The following is a 27,024-nucleotide window of genomic DNA, read 5'->3' on the forward strand; positions in this document are numbered from 1 at the left end:
AAGACTTTTCTGGCAGATAAGCAAGGTGGTATGGAATGAGATGAAATTCTGGACATATAACCTAAGTGAGCCTAAGAGAAAACCTAGTCTGGAAAGCATGAGGTGAGAAAATAAGATGCATGAGTAAGAATGGAAGCTGAAATAAGAAAATAAAGAGAGAAGGGGAAAATTAGGGAGATGACAAAACAAAGATAGAGGAAGATAATTTCTACCACAAATTATCACAAGGGAAAGGATATAAAATGTGTCACTTGGGTAGATTATATTTTTGCTATACTAATATCCTGACAAGTGTCTTTTTGATGTGTATTCTGATGAGGGATGGCTCCCAATAGGTTCAGCAGGAACTCTGATCTTATCTAAGACCAGAACCTGTGATTCAGTCTGGAAAGAATTCAGCTCAGGCTTACTTGGAGTCAGAGTTGAAAAAGCTTATTATACGCCTTACAGTGGGCAAGGATCCTTAGGAGACCTGCAACCTTAAAGGGGTAGAATTAAGGTTTATATAGAATCATCCATAGCAGAACCTGTGCCAATTATGCTAACTAGGTGATTAAGGGTGGGATTAGGGAGGAGTTAAGGTGGGGACAGAGTAATGTAACTTCGCAGGCATATTGCCCATGATTCACTGGGAAAAAGCCCAAGGCGGGGCTACCTAGAGGTGTAGTTTTAGGCTTGAAAACATCACTAAGTCAATGAGCAATCAAGGGCTGATGGAGAAGTGCCCAGTCTGCCACCCATCAGTGTCATGTTTGACAAGATTAATGTCTGGGAACTAAGGCTAACCAGAGACTCAGTGGATAATAGGCTAAGGAGTTAACCCAGAGATAGGGTCCTGAAGGATTCATCGAGGCAGCCAAGGAGTCAACCTAGAGATAGGGTACCAAAGGATTCATGGAGGCAGTGGGACACTATACAAGGGGGAGATAATAGTTGCCTAAGCTGGAATGTTTATAGATACTTTGGTGAAGGATTGATAGGTATAGCTTGTTAGTGTTTCAAGGCTGAGATAAACAATCCATGAGTTGTTGCTGGGCACAGAGTTAATGCTCTGAGACTGGTGGGGTGGGGTAGTGTGATTTTACAAACTGGTTTTACAAATTGATGTTACAAAGTGGTATTACAAATTGAGTTTACAAATAGATTGTACAAACATAGATCCCAAGCACCCCATCATATTCTATTTGCATTTTGTGCTCTTCTGGCAGAGCTCTGAAATACTTTCACTCAAGGAGGAATTTTGCTGGATATAGTTTCATTGTAAATGGATCTTGTGGAATTTTAAATGGACTACCTTGTTCATAGTGGCTGAAAGTCTTAGGATGAAAACAGCTTTGCAAACAGTCATTTTCCCAGGACAAGTAGCTTTTTATCAAGGAATTGAAATGCAGTATCCTCTGTAAAAGGAGGATAGCCTCCTAAACCTGCTTATTTTTATTTGAAAAGATCAATTCGTGTCTGTCACATTATATAGCTCTATGCTTTGATTGGTAGGGGAAGCTTAGAACTAACAAAGAATTGTAGAAAAAATATATTTTAGGTTCAGGAATGAACATTTCCAGGCTACTCATACATAAGGAAGTCAGTGAACTTGCAATTACTTTTAACCATTTGGCTAACTGGCTCAAATAAAATTTAAAGTTGGAAGAGATCTTTGAGATTTAGTCCAATTCTGTCATTTTTCAGGCAAGAAAACTGCCCAAGGCAATGAGGTGACTTGTCCAGGATCCCACAGGTCTTCTAAATCCAAAGCCAGTATTCCTTCTATTACACCCTCAGACAAATTAACATTTCTCCAACTGATGGTTGTTGGAGCTTCTGTTTCTGGTAATTTCAGTAAAGGTAACTGCAGGGAGTGGTGGTTGGCTGGGACTCTAACACACCTCATTAAAGGCCAGGTCAACTTTAGGTGTGGTGACTTCATGCCACCTTACCACTCCCTGCTGTTTTTTATGAAACATTTTATGATGGCACAATGAAGAACTAAGAATAAGGCATGCACGCATACAAGCAGGCATGCGCATACACACATATCCAGTGGATGGAGCCAATATGTTTAAATATTCTAAGCTTAGTACTGAGCTGCATAAAATAACCAGCATTAAGACTGCTTCTAGAATCTGAAAATGTCTAGGTTGGTAATGTAAAGTGCTAATGAAACCATCATGACAGCCTGTATGTCTCACACATGTCAATGTTTAGGTGTGAAACAGGATAGGAGAACAGAGACAGCTAAGTCAAAATATCATCCATTTCTGCTCCCCTATGCAAAGCAATTAAAGATGACAATTCAATGATGACAAATCAGTAGCTTCTGTTGCTACCAAAAAAAAAAAAAAGATAAATCCCCTCGAGAATTGAGTAATACACAAATCTGCTTTTATAACGCAGATTTATTCCACTAACATCTTACTCTGATGCCTCAGATAGCATGGAAGGGACTCCAGATTCTCAAAGGCTATAGCAGTGGAGTATGAACAGGGGGACTTTCTGCAACTATGTGGAAAGGTCTCAAGTACAAACTCAGTGATATTGCCTCTCTTGTTAGACTATCAGCCTAAGTTCATAGAGGTTCATTAACCAGGAGATTGGTCATCAGATGAAATTTTTTTAAAAGCTATAACAATTCACAGAGACTTCCCACTAAGGCATGGAAGGTTTGTGATTGCCTCAGGAAAGAGAGAGGCCTCATACTGATGAAATCACAGATCTTTTGAACTACACGGTTCAAGAGAACAAGACATGAGATACCCCTGCTAAATGGTAGTGTTCTACTGCTCACAATCTAACAGGTATTAAGTGACTTACAAAAGTCCCCTGGACTCCATGGCAACTTCAGGAATCCCTAGAAGGCCCGCTTCTCAAATCTCTTTTTATATACTTAAAAATGTCATAGGATCATGAATTTAGCACCAGAAGGAGCTTCAGAAGTCGTCTGGGCAAACCCCCCCCATTAAGAGATGAGCAGTGACTTGACCCAATGTTCTATAGGTAATTAAGGTAGTAACAGGATTTGAACACATGTTCTTTCTCTTCTAATCCAGGGCTCTTTCTACTGACCCACATATTCCCTCTTCTTATAATTGTGAAGTTGATTTCTGAAACCAAATGTAGTTTAATGTTACATTAGTTGGCTCAATATTTTAGCCAGTTAGTGTCTCTTTGGATTCACATATCAGCTTTATGTTTGATAAGTATGCCATCTATGCTTTTCATGATTGTATAGTAATACCACTATGGAGAAGACAGGAAATTCTCATTCATTTAATAAAACAGGGTAAATTGTAGGAGACAAAAGGGATTTAATTCCTTATCACCCATCATTTTAAGCAGCAATGATAATATAATAAAAGGAAGCATTTATATAGCAATTTAAGATTTGCAAAGTGCCTTACATGTTTTTGCCTTATTGTCAGAACAACCCTAGGATGTATGTGCTATTATTATCCCCATTTTACAGATGTAAAATGCTCGATTGACTTTCTCAGGGTCTGAGCAGGATTTAAACTTAGATATTCCTGACTTTAGGCCTGGTGCTCTATATAGTGTGCCACCTAGCTGCCTCCTCTAGCTCTGAATAGCACAGAAAATTTATTTCTAACATCGCTCAAGGTTCTATACCCAGTGATGGAGTGATTCCTTTGAGTTCCTGAGTGAATCATCACATTGTCTACAGAGATCTCAACGTATTCACTGTATTACCTACTGGGATAATAAATTTACCCAGGAAGTCTTTTATTAGAGTTGGTATGCACCTTGGTCCAACATGCTCATTGCAGAGACGGACCTTTTACTAGGAAAGGTCAAATTTTTTTCATCTTCTAGTCTCTACTGTAAAGTCAGGTTGGAATACGTGCTATGAGGTACATGCATATTTGTGACTCACTTGTTCCAACATGTCCTTTGGTAGGTCTTCCTGTTCATCCATGGTTAAAATTGCCCGTTTGATTTCATCATTGGATAATTTCAGCCTATGGAAGAAAGATCACAGATTTTTAAAAACACCAAGGAAATCTGATTATGAAAAGTTAATGAAGATATTTACTCTTATGCTTTAGCTATTGATATTAAAGTAATTTTTTTTCTTTAATGAATTCAGGAATCCCTGTGCAAGGTCATTTCATGAAAATATTACATTTAAAATGGCATCTCGAAGCTATTTTAGTTTTATTTCAGGGTTTTGTCTTGGAGAATTCTGCCACAGAAAACAAAACTTTTATGTTCCACCCATTAAGGCCACAGGATTATTATTAACCTATCCAAAGAACTTAAAACAAAATCTTTATAACCATTTCAGTACAATTGGTTTCCTGGGTAATTCTACATATTTTATTTTATGCAATTAAATACACTGTAAGAAAAGGTTCCATAGGCTTAAAAAAAAGATGTCCATTATTAAACAACAATAAAAAATATTAGGAGCCCCCTTCTCTGAGACTACCTATTAGGTTTGAAGGCTTAAAAAATTATGCAGTTTTACTGTCCAAACTTGATTTTGAGATTAGGACACCACTTCTACATAATGCCTAAGAGATGTACATAAGAACATGAGTTGAATCTGGCAACTTTTGCTTGTTTTCATTTTGAGTAATGTTTAAAGCTCCTAAAAATGTATTAAAAAACAATAAGGCCATGATACCTTGTTAAAGACTGAGCATTAGGGGGCAGCAAGGTGGTACAGTGAGTAGAGAACTGGCCCTGGAGTTAGAAGGACCTGAGTTCAAACCCAGACTCAGACACTTAGTAGCTGTGTGACTCTGGCCAAGTAACTTAACCTCTGTGTGCCTCTGGAGAAGGAAATAGCAAACCACTCCAGAATTCCAGCCAAGAAAACAATGTGGACACTATTGGTGTCACATGACCCACACAGTCATGAAGAGTTGGACACGACTGAACAAGAACATATTTTACAATATGGCTGTCTGTGGATGTGTACAACATCACTGAACAAATCAGTAAAAATCTCCTTGAGATCAGAGATGGTTTGATCCTTTTGATGCTGCTCTTTCTATCTCAAGTACTTAGCATAGGGCCTAGTACAAGTGTGGAGAACCTGTGGCCGTGAGGTCACATGCAGTCCTCTAGGTCCTCAAGTGTAACAGAATCCAAAATTTGCAGAAGTGAAGTTTGGAGTTTGGATTCAGTCAAAGGGCTGTACTTAAGGCCCTAGACACTTGGCCTTGAGGCTGCAGGTCCCTGCCCCTACCTGACCTGGAACACAGTACGTGCTTTATAAAAACTAGCTGACTACCTTATCTAAACTTAGCATCTCCTCCAAAACCCTATCTACCTACTACTACACACCATGTTCTTTATGCTTTAGCTACTTAATAATTTTTTAATAAATTAATTCCTGCAAATATATAAGAAATAATTGTGAAACACAGTCAACTAGACACATATAGAAAGGCAAAGAAAAAGAAAGGAAAGATAAGGAAAGGAGACATCGGATTGTCAAAGGATAATCTGGGCTAGATATGCTGGTGCTATGCTCAGTTGAGATTTCTCCAACTTTTGGACCAGATTTCATTAAAAGATTTTTAAAAGCTCATAGTTTTTAAGCCAGAGTTGACATTTGATTCTGTTTCACCCTTCAACAAGTGCTCATGTGTCAAATTAGGTAGACATTTGCATTTTCCAGCTCCTTCCATGCCACCTCTATATCATTTCCATAACCAGAGCAGTGAGGCAAAGTATGAATTTATCTGCCTTAAAGAAAATTAGCACACTACATCTCATTGAGAGGGTGTTTGTTAACAAAGTAACAGCAATGGCAAGTCTGTGATTCTGGACCAGAATACTTACAGGGTTCTCTAGAAATCTTACCTCATCAACATGTTCATCAAATCTTCATGTTGGAAGGAAAACAAACTAATATATGTTGCAGATATAGGGTCAGGTAGGTGGCACAGTGAATGGAGCACCAGCCCTTAAGTCAGGAGGACCTAAGCTCAAATCCACCCTCAGACACTTAACACTTACTAGTTGTGTGACCTTGGGCAAGTCACTTAACCCTAATTGCCTTGCCTTCCCTCCTTAAAAAAAAAGAGCTCAAACAAAACCAATGTATTGTTGATAGCTATGTTCAAACTAGTTAAATCAACAAGCATTTATTAAGTGCTTACTTGAAGTCAGGCACCCTTCTCATGTTGACATATTGCGAAAAAGAAACATAACCACTTTTGGAAGGAGGTAGAAAGGAAACAGCAGCTGGGTGGTGCAACTGATTGTGTTGGGTCTTGGAGTCATCTTCCTGAATTCAAATTTGACCTCAGACACCTTACTAGTTATGTGACCCTAGGCAAGTCACTTAACCCTGTTTTTGTCTCAGTTTCCTCATCAGTAAAATGAGTTGGAGAAAGAAATGTTAAAACAATCCAGTACCTTTGCCAAGAAAACCCCAAATGGGGTCATGAAGAGTCAGACACTACTGAAAAAGACTGAACAACAAAAAGAAAGTAAAGGAGAAATAAGCTTTTTAAGAAAAGTTTAACTTGCCATTGATGAGGATCAATGGAATATGGAAACGTTTATAAGCATCATTAGGAAGGTTTTGCTTATGAGAAAAAAAAATGATAGTTCTGGGTCCTTTTCACACAGAACTAGAGAAGCCCTTTTATGGGTTAGCTCTGGAAAGGCCTTCTGTTTTGTATTTAAAAGAAATGGAGTAAAAAAAAATCAGAGAGTGAGAACAATAAGTACCAAATTTGCATTTCATTAGTTCTTCATATGGACCACAGAATTTCTTGGTTTTGAAATTTATATATCTGACCTCCAGAGACTGTCTCTGGACTGAACTCAACCTGAGGCATAGAAAACAATTTGGTCTTCTCTAAAAATGAGGAATATAGAACCATAAAATCTCCAGGAAAGTGACCTGTCTAGTTAAGACTTATAAGCACCCCCATGGCCTGCTAAATGAAGGTAAAGAAGCAATTTGCACAGGGAATGCCATGTCTACATTACTCTGAATTGGTCGTTAGTTCTAAATAGCAAGGAATGACTGTGTGAGTGATAGCTTAAAATTTTCAAGTTTCATTCTCCTAACTTAATACATTGGCAGAATTTTGAGAGGGTGGAAGATTACAACTTTTTTTGGGAGGAGGGCAGTTGGGGTTAAGTGACTTGCCCAGGTCACACGGCAAGATTACAACTTTTGAAAGAATCTTTCCTTTAATGCTAGTGTCTCCCCTCTTTGAAGTTCTCCAAATTATTGTTACAACTGCAAATAACTATGTACAAACAAAATTTTTGTAGATATAGCTACTTCTAAGTTATATCTATAGATGTTTCTATAAGATATATTGGTGTAGCTACATCTATATATATATCTTGTCTATACATAGGTGTTTGCAGTTATATTTCCTATTAGACTGAACTGCTCAAGGGTAGAGATTTTTTTTATATTTCTTTGTAGCCTCAGTGCCTGGCATGTAGTAAATAAAATTTTGTTGACTTGATGGCTTGCAGTTCAGCTTTATTTATAAAGCAGGAAGATAAAAGAAACAGCTTCCAATAGTATTTCCTGTACATAATAGTTGTTCAGTCATTTCAGTCATGTCCAATTTTATGACCCCATTTGGGGTTGTCTTGGCAAAGATAATAAAGTGGTTTGCCATTTCTTTCTCCAGCTCATTTACTGATGAGGAAACTGAGGTTCTCCTATTCTGTTATGAAAGTTTTCTTCCCAGCCTCATAATTGGAAAAGTGTTCAGGTCATTTAACCCCATTCTTTATTTACTGCATGAGATCTGTATAAAATCTCTGCAGGTAAGGTAAAGACCTGCTCCGCACCCCTATAAAAAAGTGAAAGAAAAGAGAACAATGGGGCACTTTTATGGTTTACTGTACTCAAGTTGCAGACATTAAGTTGTGTGTCTGGAAAAAAAAATATGGCAGGACACTTCATAAAAATGTATTTTATGTGGTTTCATTTTGCAATATAAACCTTGTTTCTAAATTTTTTTGAAAGCTGTTTTAGAGAATAAAGCAGACTAGTTCTCTTACATACATGCAAAGAAAAATTCTTGGTCACTTTAGCAAAGGCCAGACAAATAAATACTTGTAGTTTACCAATAGTTGTTAGTCATATACTTTTTCCTATCCGTGATCAACTCTTTTTTGGTCTCTAATATAATATATAAAGTTAGCATTTCAAATCTAAGTCAGTCTCTTTCTATACCTTTGAGTGATGCCCTTGGAGAGGCAACCCGCTGGAAAGGAAAAGAACATGAAGATCGGTTCACACTGCCTTCTGCCACTTATTCCTTGTTAGGACCTTAAGTAAGTTACAGTATTTATAGTTGAAAGGACCCATAGAAATGATTCATTCTGGCCCCTCATTGGATAGATGAAGAACGTCAGGCCTAGAGAGAAGTGACTTGGTCACGGTTACTCAAGGAGGACAAGCGGCAGAATCTGGATTCGAACCCAAGTCCTCCAGTACCAAACGCAGTGTTCCACCATGATTCTACGGGTCTTAGCTTCATCATCTATAAAGTGGTGGGTCAGAACAATGATCTCTAAGAGCTCTTCCAGCTCAAACATCAGATGAACCACCAACACACACATGATCTCACCTTCATTACTTGTATCATCTTATTCCCTAGCTGAAGATATTCTTTTAAGCTAGGGAGAAGTTACTTATGGATACGGATTTGACTAAGTGTTCTCTGTCTCTGGGCAGTGAACACCTTCAAGGGGTCACCACATATTAGACATGCTTGAAAATCATGCCTAGCACAATGCTATATATATATAGTAATGGGGATATGTTCATATTTCTATAAGTGGCCCCATCATACACTGCATGATACACACTCATTTTGTTCTAGTGGAACTCAGAAAAGTACACTACAGGAAATTGAATTCCTAGGCCAATAGCCAAGAAAGAGTTAATGTTAAGTCTCGGGGTATCAAACTAAATGAAAAGATGTGAGATATATCTACCGTATAGGTTTTTGTCTCCAGAATCACCAGTTTCTATTGATTTTTTTAAAAAGCCACAGTAATTCTTCTCTGTACCTTTTCTTTTAACCTCCATTAATGCCAGTTCAGACTAGATCCTTATAATGTCTTACCTAGCTTATAGCAATAGCCTCTTACCTGACATCCTTGGTTTTACCTCCCTTTTCTTCAACCTACCCTGGGTCAAGGTATACTAAACTCATTCTCCTTAAGACTCTGCTCTCTTGGGCCTTGTGAATAAAATAAAACTGATAATGCTACCTAAATTAATATACAGATTTGGTACTATATACCAAACTACCAAAGGGTACTTTCTAGAGCTGAACAAATAAATAACAAATCTCACTGAGAGAAACAAAAGATTCAGATGCTCAAGGGAAATGGGGGAGGGGAGGAGAGGGGAAGGAATGAAGGAGGACAAGCATTTCTAGACTTCAAATTATGCTATAGAAAATAGTAATAAATCTATTTGGTAACTTTTTTTTTTAAAGTAGATTAGCAGAAAGGATTAGGTAAGGAAGAATAAAAAACAATTTAACAGAATATTAATGGTCAGCTAGGGAGGGAGAAGAGAGCAGAGGAGAGGAGAGAATACATCATCATTATGATAAAGAATCTCTCCTAACAAGGAATATAGGCAATCACAAAAGACAAGACAGATAAGTTTGATAATATTACATTGAAAAGCTTTTGCATAAACAAAATCAATTCATTTAGACCAAGAGAAGAAGCTGTTATCTATGCCAATTTGCTTTGCATTTCTCTGATTACTGGGAACAATCTTTCATAGAAAGGATGGTTAATCATTTGCAATTGTTTTTAGAATTGTTCTTTTCCTATCCACTGGGAAATGATTCTCGGTCTCATGTCTTTACTTAAAGGAAATTGGCAGGAAGAGCTGGAAAAGACTTTTCAACCAAATACTTATTAAGCATCTATTATGTACCAGGCAACAGGGGCTACAAATACAATTCTCTAGAAACTTCATACTCTCTCAGTCCAGCCTCCAGAATTTGGCCCCATTTTTACCTGTCCAATCTCATTTCTCACTACTTACAAACGCTGCTTAAATAAGACTGGTGCTAATCCACCTCTGTACCTTTGCTCATACTTTTCTTGCCCCATACCAAATTTCTTCTGTCTCTTAAGTTACAACATTTCAGGGAACTGGTTCGTTCTGAAGGCTTCTAATATATTATGAACTGTCTCTTATCCAGATACACCCTTTCCCACACAGAAGATTCATTTACACCTAGGATCTTTCACTCTAGAAATTTACATGCCCCATCCATTTTTGATCCAGAAGCATGACACCTACCAGACGAACCTTTTCCCCAATAATCCTACCCTCCATCCCCTCATCATGCACTTCTCTATGTAAAACCCTTAGCTTTCTTCTGCGTCACTGAAATGTCTCTCTGTAAAGGATCCAACATAGGTGTTCCTGAATCCAATAGCATGAATGAGGAGAGTTTGTGGTCATCTGAGTATTACGCTTAAAGTAAGCATTTTGTAACTGTTACTCATTTCCTTTCTCGTGTTACTACTATGGCTCAGAGCTCACCTCTTTTCGGGTTCTAACATCACCACCACTCCATTGAATGAGTTGCATATGTAAGCACCTATCCTCATGAAAGACCTAATTGTGTTCTTATCTTCTTGGTGACTACATGGCTGTATCCTTTGCCCTCAACTCCTCATGCCCAAGCCCCTATGCTCATCAATGTCTCAAAGAAACAGGTCTTCCCATGTATAAGCTGAAACCTGCCTGTTAAAAAAAGAAAAGCCTTACTGGCTGATCTGACTCTTCTGCGGCAACCTTTATCTCCTCTAAAAAGCTATGAAGAACTAGGACAGAAATTCTGGATACCCTTTCAGATTTCACTCAAATCATTCCTCTTCTGTGAGAGGGTCTTTTCCTTCCCAGAAAGCCTACAGCACTTAAAAACAGTAACACTCAGTCGGTACTTAATCAGGAACTAACTTGGTAAAAAAATAACTTTCAAGTTTCTATTTTGTCTCCCCAATAAGATAAGCTCTGTCTCCTGCTTCACACCTTATAAAGAACTAAGCACATAATAGGCCCTCAATAAATGTTCTGTTTACAGAAAAGGATAAAGGAGTACACACCTTTAACCTGACCTTTTTCCTGTGGTAAGTAAACTTTTAGATTACACAGAATCACAGAAAACCAGCGTGGGAAGCTACTTTAAAAGCCATCCAGTTCAACTAGAACCTAAATAGAAATCTCCATCTTAGCCTGAAAACTTCCAGTGATAGGGACCCCACTCACTCCCCCAAAATGGCCCATTCTACTTAGGAGGAATTTCTAAATGTTCAAAATTTCTTCACTCACACAAAGCTCAAATATATCTCCCTAAAACTTTCACCTACTGCTCCTTGTTCCATTCAGACACAAAAGTCTGACCTGCCTTCTATTGACAGACTTTCCAAATACTTTAAAACAGCCACGAAATCCCAACGAAGCCTAAACATGGAAGGCCCGCCACCATCCTACTTAATACTCTCTGGATTCATGCCATTTTATCAATGTTTCCCTAAAATGTAGGGTCCATCACTGAAGACAATTAATCAAGCATTTATTAAGCATCTACTATTATATGCTGAGCACTGTGCTAAACACTACTGATACACAAAAGAAAATTTGATCAATAAAGAATGATTACTATTGGGCCAACCAGAATATGGTCATAGTTTTACTCCACAGAACAGAGTCCTTTTAATCCTAGAACCTTAGAATTGGAAGAGGCTTCAGAGACAAATGATGAATCCAATCTGTACTTGAAACAAGGATCCCACCTGTAACATCTCCAGTTAATAATTACAGAGTCTTTGTTTAAAGACCTTAAGAATAGAGAACCAGCCCTGGAGTCAGGAGGACCCAAATTCAAATCTGCCCTCAGACACTTACCACTTACTAGCCATGTGACCCTGGGCAAGTCACTTAACCCCAATTGCCCATCCTTCCTCCCTCCAAAAAGCCAAAAAAGAAAAATAATAATAAAATAAAGACCTTAAGACTTCCCCCAAAGCATCCCATTACGCTTTAGGGAAGCTCTAACATGTCAGAAAAAGTTTCCCCTTCTGTGTGAATCGCTGTTCTGAAAAGGAACTTTCCTTCTATCAGTTACAATAACATATCACAAACTATTTGGGACAGATTTTAATTCATCCCCTTTAAGACTGGACTAAGTTTGATCACTTCAAGGGAGTATTTGTGAAGAGCTGCAGTCCTAAAAATCACTCTAATCTCTGATACATCTGGAGAGAATAAGTTATACAGCATTAGAATAAAACAACTTCTTCAAAAACTAAACAGGAAAAGTCAGGAAAAGCTATAAGTTTATCTCTAAAGCTCAGTAATTGTCACCACCAGCAGCCCCTGTTGAGTACAATCTGTCTTTAAGGAACTGGATCAATGTAATTACTCCCGTAGGGATTTTAACCTTATGGCATAGAAATGAAAAATGACAGTAACGTTTTTGAAATTTTTCAAATAATTTCTTCTGTACTTCAATGACATTAAAAAAAAAAACCCACAGTGGACATAATGTGAAGGGGAAAAAGAATTAAAAGATTGAAAAAATATGTTTAAAAATCTTCATTTAATTCAACATTTATATAAGAATGCATTATTTGTCAGGGGCAGCTAGGTGGTGCAGTGTATAGAGCATCAGGCTTGGAGAAATGAAGAATGGAGTTCAAATCCAATCTCAAACACTTACTAGATGTATGACCCTGGGCAAGGCACTTAACTCCTATTTGCTTCAGTTCCTCATCTGTAAAATGGGGACACATTGGAGAAGGAAATGGCAAACCACTCTAGTATCTTTGCCAAGAAAACCCCCACACATGGGGTCACATAGAATCAGAAACGACTGAACAACAACATTATTTTTCAAAGGGAGGAGGGGAACCTTAAATATACTCCATCATGTATATAAATTGTCTTAAAATTATTTTCAATGGTGACTTCCTGAGGAAAATTTACATTTTTCTTTAGAACAATAGAGAATGTGAAATAACCTCAAAGGGGCATTCAGGGGGCAAAAGTGGGAATATGTGAATTGAATGAATCCCAGGCAAGCACAGAAACATGCTTTTCAATTAGACATTAAACTGAAATGTTCACATCAATTTTTCACATGTTACCAGATTAAAACTTAGTGATCTAAACTCATTTCTCCTATACCACGAGATATTTTATCTCTAGAGTAATATGCAACAATAATCAGGCTTTAGTATTACAAGATTGAGCATAAAATTAGCTCTCTGCATTACAAAGTTCTTTTCTCAGAAGTAGTTTTTACAATCAGATAAAAAATAAATGTGGTTTATTATTTGTAATCCTGAAAAAATTCTCCTTATGACAATGTTAACCCATATGAAGTTTTCATAGCAGAACTTGCCCAACATGAGTCCCCTAATACATTAAAAAAATATTTTGTAGTTAAAAAAATATATTTCCAGTGCTCCTCACAATCATTGCAACCACCCTTAACTTGAATTAACATGAGGAAAGAAATAAGAAACCAAGGAGTTAAAGGTGATGGCACATACCAGCCCAACTGTGGCTGAAGGAGAATTTGCAGTCAGAATTTTCCATTTTCCTTTCCTCTGTTCAAGTTTGGACACTATGTGAATATGCCCCTGAAGACTGAATTTTGAAACTTAACATTTATTTTGGTTTGAACTTTCTAATTAGTTAAAAAAAAAAGTGACAGAAGAAAATGTTAAAACAAAAGGCCAGAAAGGAACTAAAGCTTGAAGGAACAGACCAATGACATTTAAAAAGCTAACATTCTAATATTTGTTATAGTATGGTGATACAATAAGCTGCCCTGCAGACAAACATCTGTACACCAGAAGATAAAAAGGTCAATGTAAATAAACAAAAACCTTAATTTTGTTATGTACATAACCTATAAAAAAAATCACTTTTTGAGTGTCAACAATCAGGTATGAGGAACCTGTTGCCTCAAGGTCACATGTGGCAAGGTGAAAACAAATTTCTACTTAAGGTTTTAAGTAATGATGTATTTTTATATAGAAAGGGATTATAAAGAAGTTTCAAACTCATCCCTAGTTGTTTCACAGAGGGAGGCTTAAGTATCACTTACCCTAATTAGTAATACAATATAGAAACAGATTTCTCAACAGGTTTACAATTTTTGAAGTTTATAATATGTTTAATATGTTTACAATATATATTTACAAACATATAAACAAAAATATAAACAGTTATGAGTCACACACCAAAATCATTCACTGCACTGAATGGCTATATCACAAATGCTTATTTTTCTCAACATTAACAATACCTTGAGAGCAGAATGTTGCAGTTCTGCGCCCTCCGGCCATCAATCACTGACAGTTCTTTCACTTTGTGTCTGGAACTCAATGTGTCATCAATGGCATCTGTTTCTTTCTATAAAGGGCATGATAGGAATCCATGAAAGTCAAACAATGACATTCTGGCCACACACACACACACACACACGTGCACGCGAGCTCTCTCGCTCTCATAAAAATAAGGTTTCCTCATATGTCAAAAAATGAAACCAGAAATAAAGACTACACTCTATGCTTCAAATGAAAAAAAAAAACAATGAAGAATGTACATTTTCAAAAGTATTATGTCGAGGTACAGAGTTTGTGATGACAATACAATCAAGCATAAATTATTAATGAGCATTTCCCCCTCTGTATATGTGTGCTGTCTCCCCAAGCTCCCTTCCTGAGAGAACTGCCCCAATGAATCAAGTTCACTTTGGATCTTCCATTGGCCACTTGAGACATGTGCAGTATTCATTCATTCATTCATGCTAAAATTATTTGCATCACAAACACCCAAAAGATTGAACAATACATCCTTGCAGACTTTTTTACATGCACCAGAAGGTTACCAAGTATAGTTGGCACCATATCATCCTGGAGCAGGACAAACTGTTCAAGGGATCAGTTCAAACTTTTGATTTCCATAACATATTTGTCTCCTACTCTTTCTGCACAGGTAGCCAAAGACATCAGGGATTAAATAAGAGGATAGACACAAGAACCAAAGTTTTTTATTTATTTTGCCATAGCTAAATAAAGAGGTGTTAGAAGAATCGGCAGAAAGCTTATGAAGAACGAAAATATGCAATTTTTACATCATTAAATTTCAGGATCCATAAATGCTTTCTAGGATGTTTCAATGAAGTATAGGAAAATGAGATAGCTTTATTACTAAACATCAGCTTAGTTTAAGGGGGAAAAAGTTGAAATTGTGCTTCAATTGTCTTCCTGGCATCCTGAGATTCAGAGCACACATGCAATGTCTGAATGAACCTTGTTATAATTAAGGCATACAATGCGATTTTCACCAGGCACTGCATTTTGTATTGTCTGCAGACAAACATGACTAAGAATTTCCAAGTTGGCTATAAGCTAGTTACATTAAACAAGACTTTTGGCAATCATTCCCTTACCTGCTTGGAGTTACTGTTGATAAAGAAATCCTACAGCCATAGCAGAAGCATGGAAAAGGCAATCAAAAACATGCAATTTAGAAGTCACAGCAAAAATCCCCACAAGTCATCAAGTATTCAGGAAAACTGGTAACAGAGTTACATGATACAAAGGTATCTCCTGTGCCCTCCTCCCTTTACACCTGTGATTCACAACTGCACTCTGTTGAAACACAGACCTTCCACAGCTACTTCTTGCCTTGTCGCCGTCATCTAGCTCTTTCATCGCTACCTTTCCTCAGTCATTTGGAAACCCTCTTCCTTCATTAACAAAGTCTCTTTCAGTCTGGACTTATTTCTCTTTTCTATTCCATCTTTTTTTGCCCATCTGGAAACCTAGCTCCCCCTCTGACAGACTTTGCATCACAGGCTGCCCTTTCTAGGACTGGGTGCGCCTATTCTCATACTCAGTGACACACTGGTCCAGTGGAAGGCACAGGTGTAAATACTCTTTGCTCCTCCGCATTGTCATCACTAGATACTCTGTATAATGCCATCACTCAACCTCTCCAATCTGGGGTTTCCTCCATTTGTTGATATCACCTTGTCCAGATCCATGTTACAGTCATCAACTAACTTTCATTTATGCAAGAGGAAGCCATTTTTCCTCCATTTTCAAGGAGATCAAGGAGCTCATAGTCTTCTTATTTTGTTTTTGATAGCTACACTACACGTCGATTTCTCTTTCAACACCCTATCGTCTCAGTTCTGTCATCTCTCCAAATCTCATGACTTATATCTTCATTCCACCTCAGCATCCTCAATGATGGTCAAACTATAACTCAACATAGCTGAAGTACCTTCATTTCATTGATATTTGACATTACTCTGTCTTATGTAAACCAAGAGAAAGAGGAATGGGATGGGAATTAGGTGGATCTTGTTGAACAACTATATCAAAAAAAGGGTGAATTAACAGTTGATGTCAACATGAAGACAATTTTCTAGGGACCAATCCTTTTTCCTCATCCTGTTCCACATTTTTATTAAGGAAATATTTATCAAGTTAATAGATAGTATGAAGCTATATAATGAACAACAAAATAAGTACTTTAAAGGTTCTCAATAAGACTAGACCCCTAAGTTTTCCACATATTATTCAATTACATTCAACAAACATTTATTAATAAAGGAAATGGAACAGAAATATATTCGAAGTCCTTAACTTAGGACAAAAAGCTATAATCACATTTTTATGTAATTATGACTACATAATCACAACAATGGAGAAGATAAATGAGGCCTATGAGTGCCACTAAGAGAGATGAAAACAAAGAAAACACTTAAAATGAAGGAAAGAAAGTTTCCAATAGAAAGAAGTGCTGGTGGCATTGTTAAGAGCCTATTTGCCTCAAATGTTATTTAAGGAGGCCGGTACAAAAAACTAATTTCTAATTAAACATACAGAAAATATGTGGAGCAAGGGAGAAAAGAAAATAAAGAGGTATCTCACATAAGGAAGTTACAGCTTTTGTTATGTAATTTTTCAAAGTTGGAAGGACTAAAACCTGGTTGTAAAAAGTCTATTGCAGTTTTCAGGCTAAAAACTTGGACAAGAAATATTTGCTCAATGTATTCCTTAAGGTCTCATTGGTCCTGGCAATACTGCCAGGGTCAATGAACTGTTTCATAAAATTCCTCTAGTGGGAAGCAAAAAGTTTATCTTCCTCCTATCCCACGCATCCAAGCAGTGATTGCTTTCCTAGAATAGCATTTTTAAATAAGTCAATAACCAACAAACAACTTTCCCCCTCAATGATGTCAGTTTTCCTTTGTCCCTGAAGGACAGCAGTTTTCCTCTACACCCCCAAGACTCCCCTTCCCTTCTTTATAAGAATGCATTCCTTTTGAAGGCAGAGAAAGCTCCAAATTGGAATGGGCCCCCATAGTTCCTCTTAAATTACTCCCTCACCTTCAGGGAGGACCACACCTACAGCACTGCAGCCAGATGTAAATAGATCTTTTGTTTTTATAGGACTCAAAAGGAGAAGCTTCTAAAAATTTCTGATAATTCATTCTTGAATGCAAAAATTCTCACAGCAAGAAGAAATTATAATTCTAGCTGGTGCTCTTCCCATTGTGTGCGTTATGTGAAAATTTAAGCTCACTTCTTCTGCATTTAGCACCATGCCTGGCACATAGTAGGTGCTTAATAAATATTTATTGATTGAGTTTGTTCAGCTTTCAATGAAATTATAAACTAGTAAGTCATCACTGTCGATTCTTAATCACCATCATGTGAAGATGAAAAAAAAATGCTGTGTCTATAAGCCCAAAATGCTACCTTCTTGTTTTCTCAGAATTTAGGATGATATACTAGTAGTGGGCACAACTTTATGAGAAAGTATGGTTAATTCTTTAAGTATTCTTTGCCTTTGAGGATTGTGACATCACATAAAACAACCTTTCAAACCTAAATCAAATGTTTCCATTTGATAGTTAAGATTAAAAGGAATATCTTCACACAAATGTTAAAGAACCAATTTTTTTTTAACTTTTCAATTATTCACTCTAAATTCAAGTTAGCTTTAACAAAGAGCTGATTCTTTTTTTTTTTTTTTTTAAGCAATCGGGGTTAAGTAACTTGCTCAAGGTTACACCGCCAGTTATTTCTGGGTGTGGTGCTGAGTGTCTGAGCGTGGGATTCGATCTCCAGGTTATCCCAACACTGGAGCCGGTGCTCTTACTCGCTGAGCCACCTAGACACCCCTAAAAGAGCTAATTCTTATGGCAAATGATATGTTCTACACTAGGTTTCCACCTATCTGAATCAAGTTAGAAAACTGGACTTTTTTTTGTTTGGGTACTCAATGGGAACATAGGCGAGAAGAGAACATCTCTATTTGCACCTTGTCCTGGAGAAGCTGTTGATACAAGTTTCTATTTTTTTTTTGGAGGGCAATTTAGGTTAAATGACTTGCCCAAAGTCACACGGCTAGTAAGTGTGTTAAGTGTCTGAGGCTGGATTTGAACTCGGGTCCTCCTGACTGATTCAGAGCCGGTGCTCTGTTCTCTGCGCCACCTAGCCGCCCCAATACAAGCTTCTATTGTAATAATATATGTATCATTTCATAGATATTGAGGTGCTTCGAATTTCTAATTCTCAGTTGGACAGCAATGAATCACACAAAAACGAATTAAAGTTCATACTAAATGAAGCTTACATTATGCACTTTTTGAAATATAAAAATTAGCAGTATTTCTATCAGTCACAATCAGAAATTATCAGTGAGTTCACCAAATGGGTTTCAATGCCTCTCTAAAAAGCACTACTAGAGCAGTGAATTGTATGTCTTGTGATACTTAGGAAAATGCATTGGTTCCACAAAATTTCAAATGACTAGAAATGTCCACATTGAACAGAAGTCCTTGATTGAGTCCTTTGTTTTACATTCCATGGAAAAGCTACTCAAGCTTGTCTCTGTGATGTAAGATATTTAAAAAAACAACAAAGTCCTCTTCTCTTCTCTTGCTATGTTCTCTCTTCTAAATCTATACCTTCATTCCTACTTAAGCTCTCTGAGCTCCTACCTCCAGCTGCCTAGGGTTGATCTTACAGGTACCTCAAACTCTTCATGTTCAAATTGAGTTGATTAACTTTCCCCCTACACTTGCTACTTCTTTTGACTTTCCCCAGTTTGTCTATAGCATCACCATTCACCCAGGCTTCCATGTTCTTAACTTTTTTTTTCCTCTTCCTTTAATTCACATGCAATGGGCTATCCATCTTGTCAATTCTGCCTTCTTACCATCTCTCATGGCCTATTCCTCCGCTCTAGTTTTACTGATATCGCCAAGTAGGCCCCCTCATTACCACATATGTGGACAATTGTAATGACCCATACCAGATCTCTGATTCTGCTCTCTCCCTTTTGCAAACAATTCTCAAATCACTACCAGAATAATCTTTCTTTCCTTAAACATCATACTGCTCTGCTCAGAAACCACTTGTAACTTTCTATTCCCAAACAAGTGACCTTCAAACACCTTTGCCTGGCATTCAAGGATACCTATAGTCTAGTACTCTACCCCATTTCCCACTTTTCCAATTTATCTCATTATCTCCTTCCACACTCTATGTCTCTGCTAACACAAACTAACCTGTGTCCCAATTCAAAGGCCCCTCCCCACTCCACAGAGCTTTTCTTGTCCTTCTCTGGGTGCCCTATTTCTCTGGACCTCATATGGCATTGCTTATAACTCTTTAGGACCAATCAACATTTATAAAGCTCCTACTACGTGCCAGGCATCACAGTATTTAGCTGGTATTTGAAAGGGATGATCTTAGAGATGATCTATTCCAACCCCTCTCATTTTTCTTTACAGATAAGTGACTTGTCTCAAGTCATAAAAGAAAATAAGATCGAGTTTTTAACCCACGCATTGGGTTTCCTAGATCCAAAGTTCTTTGCACTGACTAAATTCAATTATGTAATGTCATAATGTCAATTATCTGTGTCTTATCACCTTACAATAGCCTATTTACTCCAGGAGGATAGGCTCATGTACTTTATCTCAATGTTGTTTCTCCCCACAGCTGGCACTGGATAAATGTTGCTGCTGAACTCTGAACAGAGAACAAAATGATATTGAACATACTATATTTACCACAGTGAAGTGCTTAAGTGGGGCACAAAATGATCATTCAAGAGTAGATTTACATCACTTTTCTCTCGATTTGAATAGAATGACAGCAAGGAATTTTTATTTAAAATCATACTTTAAATTTTGATTCTCTTTTAATACCTTAATCACTCCAACTGGGTGACATCCTTAAAACAGAAAGAGCCACAGGACAAAGCATTGCCCTTTCTTAAAGATAGGTGCTGAGGTAGCACATGAAGTCACTGGATCCTCTTTTGGTCCTTCCCAGAGATCCCCAGTTGAGAATATGTTCCCCTCAATCCCACCTCCTACTATTGACAGTTCCATCATTCTGAGATCCTGTGAAATTTTTCCAAATCTAAAGGTTGCATCCAGTAGAAACCTCTCATTTTACAGAAGAAGAAAACAAGAATCAAAGAGATTAAATGCTATTCCTAGACAAATAGTATGACAGAAGAGGGACTTTGAATCCATGTGTTCCTGACTCCATCATGCAGCTTTTTTCATAGGTGACAATACCAAAGTGCTCTTTTGTCTTTGTCTTTGGAGACAGAGGAAATTAACTTTTTGCTCCAAACCAGTGGGTAATTCCAAATAAATGAGTGACTACACCATGGGAAACTGCATCTTAAACATAGGATCAGTTTTCAAGGGTGATAACAATTAAGTGTTACTTGGCAAAGACCAAAGGGAAAACCAGTTCTGTCCTTGGTGTCCCTGTTAATCAGAAAGATGTCACTAGGTCTAGAGGAGGATGATTCAACTAATGGGCATCCTTAAGAAGATCGTAAATATTCTGTCACAGAAATGACCATTTACTTCTGCTCCTTCTGTAACAAATTTAAGTGGTTTAATTCTCCCTTCTGGGATATTAAAAATTATATTTTAAAAAAGCATCCCTTCTCAAAAACACTGTTTCAATTTCATTGCTCATCAGTTTTAAAAGGAAAATCAGACTTAATTACTTACACTAAGCAGCTGTGTTGAAACTTCCCTCCAGGAAGTACTGTACTGAAATGTGGCAATGCCTCGTGCTTGGAAGCATTAGTAAATAGCAAGTCTTACTACCTCTTTCCAAGCTACCTTAGTGTTTAAACACATCAAGAGTTTTCTTATCTGGTCTAGTCTGTGACTACTACCAATTATATAAACAGCAATTAGTTGCTATGGCAATTACCCAATTATAACATTTTCTAAACCCTTTCTTTTTACCAGATCTCATATACCGTTTGTGTACCCATCCCAGAGCTTTTTGGCACAGAGAGACATCATCCTACACCTTATGCTGAAAGCCAGTTAATTACAAGTCTTGTAAACTTGGGCCCTTTAACCACCTGCTATTACAATGAATGCAGCCCACATGCTCAGACATGAGAACCACTATAAATGCCCAGTACTTTTGATTTTAAAAAAATTCTCGTCTTGAAATTCCCAAGTAGTTGTTTGTTTTTTGATCAAAACAGTTATTACAAGGGTTAGAAATTAAGATAGTACTTGGTATATCTGAATTGTCCCCTAGCAATACATCTGAGTCTTACTTCATTCTGTGAGATTACCTTTTATGTAAAATACCTTTTACATAAAAAAAAAAAAACCACCTTTAATGAGATGGTCTGGTAACCAAAAAAAAAAAAAAAAGATCAGTGTGTCATAATGGCATATAATGCCTCTTACATATAATATAATCATATAATGGCATATAATGTCTAGATTCAAGTCTAGCCTCTGATAAATACTGTGTGACCCTGGGCAAGTCATTTAGCATTTCTGGGCTCTAGGCAGCACTTTTAAGATTACAAGTTGATTTGCATGGCTAGGAGGTTCCTCACCCAGAAGTTTCCTGTAGCAATGAAATCACAGATCTGGTCCTTGTCTCTATTCCTTGATAATCAAAATCACTTGGATGGGATCTGAGACTTATTAAGCTGTACTGAATTCACTTTGTAGTGACAGATATTATACAGTGGAATAGCATCCTCAGCATCTGCCATGTAATCATAAATAGCATCTGGATAAATGTTATTTTTTAAAAACAATTTCATTTCATCTGAATTCGATGTCTCTCTTGATTGCCAAAGCAGGATATTTTTATGGTATGTCAGAAAGATTGCTAATGAAGCATTTTGAGTTCCAAGAATATTGTTAGAATCAATGCTCTTTGAGTATTCATTTCCTTTTCCTTCATCACCTCTCTGTTTATCATAGAAGCGCTCTAGTTTTGGGTTTCATGATTTGAAAAAAAAAAAGCGCCATTTATCACATTTTATTTAAATAATTTTAAGAGCTTCATCTTGCATTTATACAAAAATAAAATAGTGTAACTTTGGACGAGAGAGAAGCCTTCTATTTCTAAACTGGCAGGTATTCTTTCTTCATGGAATAATTTGAGGCATTTGATCTTCGGTGAATTGAAAGCAATATTTAAAGTGATAAAGAGATAAATCTGAAAATATCCTAGATTATCTTCAGATTATCTTTTGCCTTGGTGATTATTGCTTTGCCTCTTTTAGCTTCCCAGATACCATTATTCACCTTACTGGATAATTAAACTAGACCTAATCAAAATAGATCCACTGCTCTCCTGAAGAAAATTGATCACTGTGTTAAATGGTGGGGCCAGCAACCTATAAGTAATTTACCAGGATAGTAACGCACTCTCAACTGAGAGGCCCTATAACCTTTATAATTACCTTTAACCCCTCCTTGTATAAGTATTTCACAAGTTCATTCCCACTTGAAGGACACACCACAATCCCTTTTTCTCAAGTCCTTTACTTTTTGATAGTTTCACTTTATTAGTTCTTCTCAAACTGATTTTCTTTTTCTGAGCCTCTGATTTTCTATTCCTTTGCAATTGTCATTCTAGCTTATCTTTTCTAATTTATTGCTAAATATACATACCTTTTTTTTTTCATAATTTTGCTCAAAGCTACCTTCCAAACTACATTGGAACCACTTTATTTCTACAATAACAAATAAATCTGTTAAGATATATTTGAGGAAAAAATAGAAATTCCAAAATTTGAGTTTGAGGCACTTGATGACCCTGGCTATATAGGTCCAGTACAATCTAGATGTAAGGTTTTTAACCAAGATTATAATTTTTATCCCCTTGCTGTGACCATACTACTCTCTTTTTCTCTAATATTGGCTTTGGCTTCTCTTATTCTCTTATTCACATTTAGCATCTTCTTACTTCCCAGACACTTCTCAACCCTGTTTGTCATTTGTCAGCTTTGATGACAAAAACTCCTTTCTCCATTTTTTTCCTCCTCCATCGGTTTGGCAATAAATCTTCACCAAAATCCAGCTCCTTGATTTCCCACACACTTATAACAGACCCCATCTGTTCCACCAAATATCCCAGCTAGGACAGTCATTCGCTACATGCACAAATCAACTCTGAACCATGCAAAACAAGGCTTTCAACAACTATATCCCAAACACCCCTAACCACCACCCTCAATCTATTGCCAGATCTCTCCTCCTTTTCATAGTCAAAGTCCTAGAAAAAATCCTCTATTCTCACTGCCTCCATTTTTTCTCTTCTCATTCAGCTATCAATCCCTTGCAATTTGGTTTCTAGTCTCATTATGATTTGTTTGTGTTTTTGGCTCCCCCCCCCCATTTCTTTTATCCCCACAACTTTAGTCAAGTGTCTAAAACACCATAAGGAATTAATAAATACTTGTTGACTGACTGGCATATTGAACATCATAAAACTGAAATTGTTGTCTTCAAGGTTGCCAATAATCTCAGTTAACAAAATCTAATTGTCTCAGTCTTTATCCTCCCAGATTTGCCCATCCCCTCCTAAAAATTGCCTTGTATTTATTTTATACATATATTCATATATGTATGTTTTCTCCTTTTATAGAATGAAAGCTCCTGGTGGGCATTTTTCTCCTGTAAGACCAATCTCTTTGATACTTGACAATGTCTACCATCCTTCTCTTCCTGAATACATCCCTTTGGGTTTTCATGGTACTATTCTCTCCTTCTACCTGTTGGATTACTCCTTCTCAAGTTTTGCTAGATGAGCATCCATTCCCACCCTCCTAACTGTCCTCAAATCTCTTTCTTGGGCTCTTTCCTACTTAATCTCATTAGCTCCCTTGGATTCAATGATCTCTATGCAGATAACAGATATAATATATACACACAGACACAGACACACACATCCAGTCCTCAATCCTGAGCTCAGTTCCTTATCACAAACTGCCTATTAGCTATTTCCAACTGTATGTCCTCCAGACATCTCCAACTTGACACATCTAAAACAAAACTATCTTCATCCTCCAACCCACACTACCATCCTTCCAGGCACACAGGGTCATCCACAATTAGAATCATCCATAATTTCTCATTTCCACTCACCTCACATGCCCAATCAGCTGCCATGTCTAGTTTATTCCACTTTAATGGCATCTTTGACATTCATCCTATTCATTTTACTCACAAGGGCACCCTTCCCCACCTGAGTTAAGATCCACATCACCCATTAAATTATAAGCTGCTTGTGGGCTGCTATTATTCATAGCCCCAGTGATTAGCACAATGACTGGCACATAGCTTCTTAACAAATATTTGTCGACTGACCTCTCACCTATATTATTGCAGTAGCCCTCTAAATAGTCTCTCTTCTCTCTAGTTGATCCTCTCTCTACACAATGGCAAAAGTGACATACCTAAAGCATAGGTCTGACTATGTCATCTCTCTGTTCAATAGTGACACCCTATTACTTCTAGGACCAAATAAACATTTGTGCATGGTATTTTAAGTGCTTCATAACATGGCCCCAACCTACTTTCCCATACTTAGTTTATATTGCTCGCTTTCATGTACTCTGTGCCAGGGGTGGGGATCCTGTGGCCTTTAAGCCTGTGTGACGCTCTAGGTCCTCAAGCGTAGCCCTTTACTGAACCCAAACTTCACAGAACAAATCCCCTTAATAAAAGGATTTGTTCTGTAAAACCTGGACTCAGTCAAAAGGCCACTCCCAAGGACCTAGAAGCCTCAGATTCCCCACCCCTGGTCTAGCCAAATCACCCATCTTGTTGTCTTTCCCACATGACATTCCATCTCTATGCCATTGCATAGGTGGTTCCTTGTCCCTACTCTTAGGGTGAATTTCCTCCTCTTCTCTGCCTCTTAGAATCCCAGATTTCACTCAAAAAGTTCAGATCAAATGTCACTTCTTACACGAGGCTTTTCCTGATTCCTACCCCAATGGCCTTGTATTTATTTTGAATACACTTTTAAGCATGGCACAGGGTCGATCACAATCTCCTTGTTTCATTTGTCTTTATATCTTCAGCACACAGTGCCTGGCATATAACAAGAGCTTAATAAATGCTTGTTGATTGATGTAGTATGTGTTCCTTTTACCATTAACATTTTCTTTCAGATGGCCCACCTTCAAAAGTCACAAATGCTCATGTTGCCTAGACAGATGCTTAACCTATGCACACAAGCTCTTTTATGCATTCATGTTCTAAGCCATGGGACAAGTAAGTCTTTTGCAGAACTAAAGATGTCCAGGAATGAGGTTGTAGTTACTGGGTCTGGATCATCTAATGCTCCTTTCATTTCATGTCATGGTGATGGCACATGGTACATCCTAATCACGAGTAAATGCATTCTAGCTAATTCAGTTGCCTCATGGAACATGTGTTGCTGCTTACCTGTTGTCTCTGGTAAGCTGAGAAAGTCCTTTCTAGGTCTTCAAGATCAAGGTTTTTAAATACTTTCAAATCATCAATTTCGGTCCATATGGTTCCTTCTAGTTTGTTCTGAAAATATCAAGATGATAAAATGCTATATTTCCTAACTACACACAAAAAAAATAAATAAAATAAAATTCAGAGACAATTGTGTTATAAAGATTGCTGCTGTATCAACTTATTCATTCTGTTGAATGTTGAAAATGTACTTATTGGTTTGGATAAACCAGGTGTCATTCATTCAGAGGTTTTTATCCTTTAAATATCTGTGGAAATGAGGCCATGGAATTCACACTGAGAAAATTAAACCATCTAACAGCGAGGGTCATTTTTCTTTATAGTGAGAGAATCATGCTGCCCACTAGGCACAAAATGTCAGGAAATAAATGGCTTACCTCAGGGAGCTTTGACCAGTTGAAGGATTTTAGGGCATTTGTGGGCTGGGGAATGTTTTTCTTCTTGAGGGCCAAACAGAGAGGAGCGCCTGGAGGTGGCATTATTCCTCCTAACGGAGGAGGTCCTGGTGGGGGAGGCGGTCCACCTGGAGGAGGTGGTGGCAGAAGATGACTTCCACCTGGCACAGGTGGTGGTGGAGGGGGAGGAAGAAGCGATCCTGGAGTAGGGGGAGGAAATGGACTTCCTGGTGCTCCAGGTGAAGGGACACCTGAAACTGATGCACAAGCGGCCCTCTGCAAATGTAAAAGAGCAAAGGAAGCATGATCAAGAAATAATCTTCAAGGAAGTTTGTTTTAAGTCCATTTTGTAGGTAGATGAGTGGTATAGTGGATAACATCTAACTTGGAATCACCAGAATTCAAATTTGGCCTCAATAATGTTAGCTGTGTAATTTTGGGTATATCACTTGTCTCAGAAAGTTTTCTTGTCTATAAAATGGGCATAATAATAGCACTTCACACTACTGCTGTGAGGCAACCTACATAAATTATTTTGTAAACTTTACTTCCTCGCTGTTATTTTAGACTTTGGGGGCTAAAATGGAGATTTTAGCATTATGTAGAGAAAGTGTTGGTAAATTAATAAGGATTTAATACTTCCAAAGATGGGTGGATTAGTAATGATTAAAATATGTGAACAGACAATTGATTTGTGATTTCTTCAGCATTTGTTATTCCTGGGTTATAATTCCTTTTACTAACAGCAGACAATCAGAGTTGTGAAGGGAATTCTCCAGAGTCAC

General features: G+C 37.5%; 2 protein-coding genes across 6 annotated transcripts in view; both read right to left on the reverse strand.

The window, feature by feature from the left end:
* JKAMP (JNK1/MAPK8 associated membrane protein) overlaps window positions 1-27,024 on the reverse strand; it is a 449,359-nt gene that overhangs the window by 180,476 nt on the left and 241,859 nt on the right. The window lies entirely within an intron of this gene.
* The window catches only part of DAAM1 (dishevelled associated activator of morphogenesis 1), a 231,632-nt gene that overhangs the window by 35,702 nt on the left and 168,906 nt on the right, over window positions 1-27,024 (reverse strand). For all 5 annotated transcript variants that reach the window (XM_069092062.1, XM_069092064.1, XM_069092063.1 and 2 more), the window contains 4 exons: window positions 26,222-26,515; window positions 25,788-25,895; window positions 14,310-14,416; window positions 3,887-3,971 (listed from right to left, as the gene is read on the reverse strand). In XM_069092062.1, coding sequence (XP_068948163.1) covers window positions 3,887-3,971; window positions 14,310-14,416; window positions 25,788-25,895; window positions 26,222-26,515 — 594 coding nt within the window. The remainder of the gene's footprint in view (window positions 1-3,886; window positions 3,972-14,309; window positions 14,417-25,787; window positions 25,896-26,221; window positions 26,516-27,024) is intronic.

The sequence above is a fragment of the Petaurus breviceps genome, unplaced genomic scaffold, assembly GCF_028583685.1.
Source record: "Petaurus breviceps papuanus isolate PSGF00001 unplaced genomic scaffold, PetGlider_PUasm1.0 189, whole genome shotgun sequence".
NCBI lineage: Eukaryota > Metazoa > Chordata > Mammalia > Diprotodontia > Petauridae > Petaurus > Petaurus breviceps.